Genomic DNA, 6770 nt, shown 5'->3' with positions numbered 1-6770 from the left:
ATATAACACTTCGTTCAATAATGTGTGTGACTGACACATAGATGGCGACACTAATACTAAATAAATATTTTTTTTCGAAAGTGGCAACCTTTTTAGGCTTACTGTCAAAATCATATGTTAATCCGACCATTTCTTTACAAGTTACAGTGCTTTAAGTGACGCTACTTTTGAGTTTTCAAAAAAAAATGAATTCAAAGCAATTCCGTGTGCTGATTTATCATTGTTTTTTAATGAAAAAAAATACTGTTCAATGCCAGGAATGGCTAAAAAAACATTATTCGGACTCTGCTCCATCAAAAAGAAGCATTTGTTATTGGTATGCCGAATTCAAACGTGGTCGTAAAGACACCGATGACATTCCATCTACTGGACGGCCAAATGACGCTGTTATTCCGGAAAACGTTGAAAAAACACTGAAAATCATTATGTCCGACCATAAAGTGAAAGTGAAAGTGAGGGAGATTGCTGCCATTCTACAGATATCAGCAGGCAGTGTACACACCATAATACACGAACATTTGGGTATGAAAAAGGTGTTTTCCAAATGGGTGCCGCGTTTGCTCACACCGGAGCAAAAACAACAACGAATCGATGATTCAAAGAGCAAAAAAAAAAAATTGTATAATCATGATGGATACGATAGTTTATTATGAACTCTCCTTTATCAAGTGTTATATTCGAAAAATCGTGGAATATTATTTTAAAATCAATCCAACAATTACATTATATTTTTTACAGAATATTTATTTTTTAGACGAAGGGAAAAAGCCTTAGTAACATTTACTAAAATAAATAGACTATAATATTTAGAGTCTTGTACATATATGCATTGCATTATTGAATTCATATCATATCAATTATAAATTCTTTTAATATACTGACGTAATCATGCTTAACTTAATTCAATAAAAATATTAAAGGAAACCAAATTCGGTATGCCAGTTAACTGCACCAAAAAATGGAAAATTGACTGATTTATAAATTTCATATAGTTCAAAATCTATATATCTAACCTAAAATCTATATATAGATAGTCCATATGTCTTAAACATCTTATATCTTTAAGAAAGTCTATCTTAAAGGGGAAGTTAATATTTGATAATCGCAAACTAAAAAATTAAAATTATTTTAAATTTAGAATGACGCTTTTTAAAAAAGTCTTTTCTATAATATTTATTTTGTTTTATTTTGCACAATATGTGATCGATTATATGTGATAAAACAGATGCCTGATCCAAACGAAATTTTTATTTTATAATTTTTGTTAGACATTCGACATAAAAAGTTCCGATGCATACCTCATCAGTATTTTTTACTACCCAAATAGCACAAAATGATAAACGCCCATGGTGTGGCATTAAATATTTAAATAATCTTTAAGAATACAAAAATGAAGATAAAAATTACACAAGTAAACAAACAACAAATTTATCTTAAATTTGCAATAATGTTTCTCGTATCTCAAAAGTTAACGTAGAGTATTTTTCAATGTTCTACGGTGAGGTTGGAAAGAAAGTAATTTTTTGAAAGTTAATTAAAAAAATTTATAAATAAGTTAACATAAAGTGCAAAATATATTTTTGCAAAATCAATTGGTATGGCAAACATTTATAGACTTTTAATAGTCATACTAAGTAATTTGTTATTATTTTGTGTAAACAGACAGCGAGTTTCAGCGGTAAAGTATTCGTCAAAATAAAGCTAAACAAAAAATTTAGTTGTTTATCTATTATAGAAATACGATTGCGTCAAAGATGTAGTTGAAAAATTTGTGTGGCATCATCACGAGCCAAACATGACATATGCCACAGCAGAGAAAGGCATTTGTTGGAATAGCGAACAGAAAAGTTTGATGGTACGGAGGTGCAATCACCTGGATCAGAAATGGTATCCAGTCAATGTCACATGTACGATATCAGCAAATAGAAATAGGTTTTGTCCAGAAGATCTAATAGAATTAAGAATTTCGCCTACAACAAACAAATTTATTTGTCTCAAAATATCTGAGCAACCCGACGTATTTGAAGAGAGGTTCTGCTATGGCGCAAGTGCAATACCAACAATTGCCAACGAACTCGAACCGGAAGAACAAAAATCTTTGATTAAATATTTAAACGAGAAAAACGTAAAAACATTCTGGTTGCCGATGAAGAAGGCATTCGAGAATAAATACAACCCATACGTTGTTAAATTGCCTGGTCGACATTATGGCACAGTCTACGATTTACCATTAACTTTAACCGAACTGCAAGCTGATAAACATTGTCTATCGGCAACTGTAGCCGAAGATGGTACACTGCAAAGCGCGGTGACTAACTGTAGTGACACGCTGCACTCTGTGTGTATATTTAAGAGATATTTTGTAACATATTCGGGCTGTCCGCAGCACTTCAAGGCGCTCAGTTACAGGCCCGCAGAATGCATTGGTATTGACTGGGTAAGTGGTGACTTCCCAAACATTTTGGAGAAATTGACAATGCAAGAATACATACATAATAGAAATAGTATACAATATATATTAGAAACGGATGAACTAAATGAAGAAGATGATAGATATTTCACATTTCGAGATGATAATACGGCGAGGGAATATGTCATCATAATGAATTTAAAGGAGGAAGTTAGACTTGTGAAGCCTCACAGTATTAGGAACAATAAAAAAATTGCAGCACTAAGTAAAGAAGTTCTCAGAAATAAGAAAAACGTAGAAATGACTTTAAAAATGGATGGCGAGTTGGATAAACTTATTTTGACTGTATACAATCGAAATTATGTTTGGCGACTGACTGATAAAGATAAAGATAATTATGGAATTAAGTGTTTTACAAATGCCGACAATGAAATTGTGAAAACTGTGAAAATAAAACTGCTCTGGCAGAATGAGTGTGAAACGAAAAGTATGTTTGAAGTTAAGTTAGATGGAGATGGTCCGGGCTATTATTGGTGTGAAGCACATACGATTTTCGATTTTGCATTGGTCTCGACGCCAAGGGTTGTCGCGACAGATGAACGTAGAGGACATACTTTTGCAATGGACTACATTATAGAAGCTGGAGATAGAGAACTACAAGACTTGCACAAGCATATGAAGGTGTTAAGTGGAAAAATAAAAGCAGAACTAGAGAATTTGAAGAACAAAAAGGAATTTAAACAAAAATATGATAATCTAGATATAAACAATGTACGTATAATGAAAATTTACGAAATTATTCTCAGTGATAGCAACACAAATAATATAAATAAAACAAACGACAATTTGGAATTCAATAATGAAAATAATGATAATGAGCATAGCAATAATAGTAAAAACAACAATAATAGTGAAATCAACAATAATAATAGAGAAAATGTTAATAATGATAATAATAATAATAGTGATCAAAATAGAAATCGCAATAGCAGAAACATTACTGATAATAGAAACAATATCACCGGCACTATAAAGTGTTTATGTCACGTCACCGTGTCCAAAAAGTCATCGGGAGTTGATAACAGCTACGAGGTCAGCAGTGAAGAGGACGATAGCAAGGAAAAGGGTGGCATACGCCATGATACGTTAATACGCATGGAGCTATATGAATTATTACGTACACTAGTGGAACACAGAGGTGTGAAAATTGCAGGCACTGTAAAAAGTACTGAGTATTGCTTTCCGGAAACATTTCGTATGAACAATTCCGCAGAAAACCAATGGCTTCTTGCGCAACTGGATCAAACTGTTACCACACAACAGCTGTGTCTACAACAAAATGGTTTGCCGGTCACACGAAAATGCCAAGGTAATTTCTTGTATGGCGCCACGTGGGAAGATGCTGCTCAGAAAAACTTATTATGTATCGACCAGAAAGATACCATAACACAAAATCTTTATCAATTAGTTGCGAAGAAAGTACCCAAGAAGACGCCCGTGAAGGCAGTAGAGAACGTAAAGATATTACTCGAACGAAATATAGACAATCTTATACCAGCCGATTTTTATTACATGGCAAAAATTATGCAAGGCACAGTTAAAAGTATATTTAGCAACAATACTACATCTAATGTAACTCACGGTGTCAAACATATAAATAAAACTACTAGCGACATAGTGCAAATCTATAATTACCTTATGGAAGTCAAAGAGAGCGTCATAAAACCGTCAATAGTTTTGAATTCGACAAATATATTACTAGACTCTTTTGAACATTTGTTAGATCACCTGTCTTTGGCTGAAGATAATAACGGTCTCGATTTATACAATCTTACAGATGCGTCTACCATAGGAAATCAGGATATATCTCCAACTGTTATGAATAAGTTTGAAGAAATGTTTCAGAATAGACTTATAGAGGACAATGATAAATTTGTTGAAACCATTGAATACGAAGATGTGGGTGTTGTGGTCAAAATGGCTACTAACTTTGTGTTTTTTGTTATTGATCCTAAGATAGCAAATGTAACAGGAATAGCATTATTTAACATTTTGGAAGACAACGTTGAAGCTGACTATGATGTATTGGAGTTTAGAATGCGTGGTGCCTTTAGAAATGAGTATTACAATTTTATATTGGCAGATCAGAATGTTGATGAATTACTTTATGCTCCAGATCTGCAAATGGCCACATACGTACCAGAGTTACTGTTGACGCGTTTGGATGAAATTTCAACATTTTCCAATAATACTACAACAAGACGACCAGAGCCGCGAATTGTCATTAAGCTTTATGCAAACTCTATATTATTTCAGGAAGACGAAGAAACAGTTAAGAGTGATAACAGAAAAGTGTTTGGTAAAATAATTTCCATTTCGATACCAGGACACGACAAAGATTTACCTGCTATGCTACCTTTATACTTAAAAGTGGATACAAATTTAAATGAAAGCAGCGCGGAACGTTATTGTAATTATTGGAATTACAAAACATGGGCAAATGATGGCATCTCATTTTTGGGCCATTCTAAACTGAACAATAATATAATCCTATGTGCAACTACACATTTGACCCCATTTGCTTACTTAATAGGCGGTGGCTATCATTTCGCTGATGAGTCGAAGGTTGTTATTGAAAATACCCCACATGAGGAAGCACTGGACATAATCAGCATACTTGGCTGTTCGTTGTCATTATTTGGAATTTTGGGTATAGCAATCACAGCTGGCACGTTTCAATCATGGCGACAAAAGGCTTCATCCAAAGTGCTATTGCAATTGTGCGCTGCAATTGCTTTGCAAATGATACTTTTCTGTTTCATCAACACAGAGGAGAAAACGAGCCAATTATTGGAGAATCAAATTTTTTCCAGTTGCATTGCCATCGGCGCATTTTTACATTATTCTGTGTTGGTGCAATTTTGTTGGATGGTCATAATTGCTTATTTGCAATTTAAACGTTACGTGCAAGTTTTTGGAAATACGAGACCAAAGCGATTTTTTATTAAATCAGCCATACTGGCTTGGGGTGTGCCATTAATACCAGTGTTAATTGTTTTGCTGGTGGATCGTAAGTCCTATTTACCAAATGAGAATTCCGGACATGCTGTGGTCTGCTACCCAACGGGCTACTCACTGTATTTGGGTGTGGTGCTACCAGTAACTGTTATTATAATATCAAATTTAATTATTTTTATTATTATCATTTATAATATCATAAGGGGACCTGAGGGCTCAATACGGCATACCGATAAAAAATTAGCTATATCGCAACTGCGATTGTCAGTGTTATTGTTCTTCTTGTTGGGTTTCACTTGGATTTTTGGACTGCTGACAGCCATGAAGGCGGGCATTTTGTTTTCATATCTATTTTGCTTAACTGCAACTATACAAGGCTTCGTGCTATTCATTTATTTCATAGTACTTGATCCTGTCACAAGGCAGATGTGGAGTAATTATTTCCGCAGAGTTTTCGGCATGAAAGCGCAATATGAAAGTTCGACTTATATGAGGGAAGCTACACCAAGCTTTTAGAATTTATTTACTGTAAAATAATATTGTTTTTTTAACTCTGTAAAGAAAAATATTTATTGTTTAATCTTAATATTTATTATTTTATTATATTTCATTTTTATATTGTGTACTTTAGAAGCAAGTCATTAAAGTAATTATTATTTTTTGCTGTTATAAATTTTTTTATTCTATAAAATATGGTAAAATATGGACCGAACCATTAAAACCAAATATTATCCGAAGCATTTAAAAATTATATTGTATATATAATCCATTTTTTTTTTGTTAAGATACACAATTTTGATAAGTCATCGCCAATGTGTTTATTAATTGTAATTTATATATAAACAACTTAAATAAATAATTTTATATTTTTGCTAAATAATTATATGTTTAATAAATAATAAATTTATTTAACTAATGTAAACTAGTGGGAAATATGTTTCTGTTAAATGATTCCTTTAAGATTCAATAAAATATTGGACGAAATTCGGTTTAATAAATTTATGTATTTAAATATATATACGTCTATAATTTTTTTATGAAGAAAATATTACTTATAGAACTTCTAATTGATCAGTATTGAGAATTAATTTAAAATATTGGAAACAAATAACGTGTTATTTAAAATTTTATTTATTTAATCTTATTTCGGTTTTAATTTATATTTAATTTGTATTCATAGTACTTGTCAGGAAACTTAAATAAAATAAAAAATGTATATCTAAAATTGGTTTTATTGGAAATATAGAGGATTTTTTTAAGAGCTATTGGATTTTAAATTGAAAAAAAAAATATAGTTTGATAAAAGTGTCAAATATCTATTATTTGAAATAAAGTTTAATGA

General features: G+C 31.9%; 1 protein-coding gene across 1 annotated transcript; it reads left to right on the top strand.

The window, feature by feature from the left end:
* Positions 1-1573: 1573 nt before the first annotated feature.
* Positions 1574-6088, top strand: LOC119666480. Its single transcript, XM_038075758.1, has 3 exons — positions 1574-1678; positions 1736-3286; positions 3335-6088. Exons 1-3 carry the CDS (start codon positions 1598-1600, stop codon positions 5942-5944), a joined length of 4242 nt encoding a protein of 1413 aa, XP_037931686.1. The 5' UTR covers positions 1574-1597; the 3' UTR covers positions 5945-6088.
* Positions 6089-6770: the final 682 nt, after the last annotated feature.

Source organism: Teleopsis dalmanni, chromosome 1 (genome assembly GCF_002237135.1).
Source record: "Teleopsis dalmanni isolate 2A chromosome 1, ASM223713v2, whole genome shotgun sequence".
Lineage (NCBI taxonomy): Eukaryota > Metazoa > Arthropoda > Insecta > Diptera > Diopsidae > Teleopsis > Teleopsis dalmanni.
This window is presented reverse-complemented; position numbering and strand designations above follow the sequence as displayed.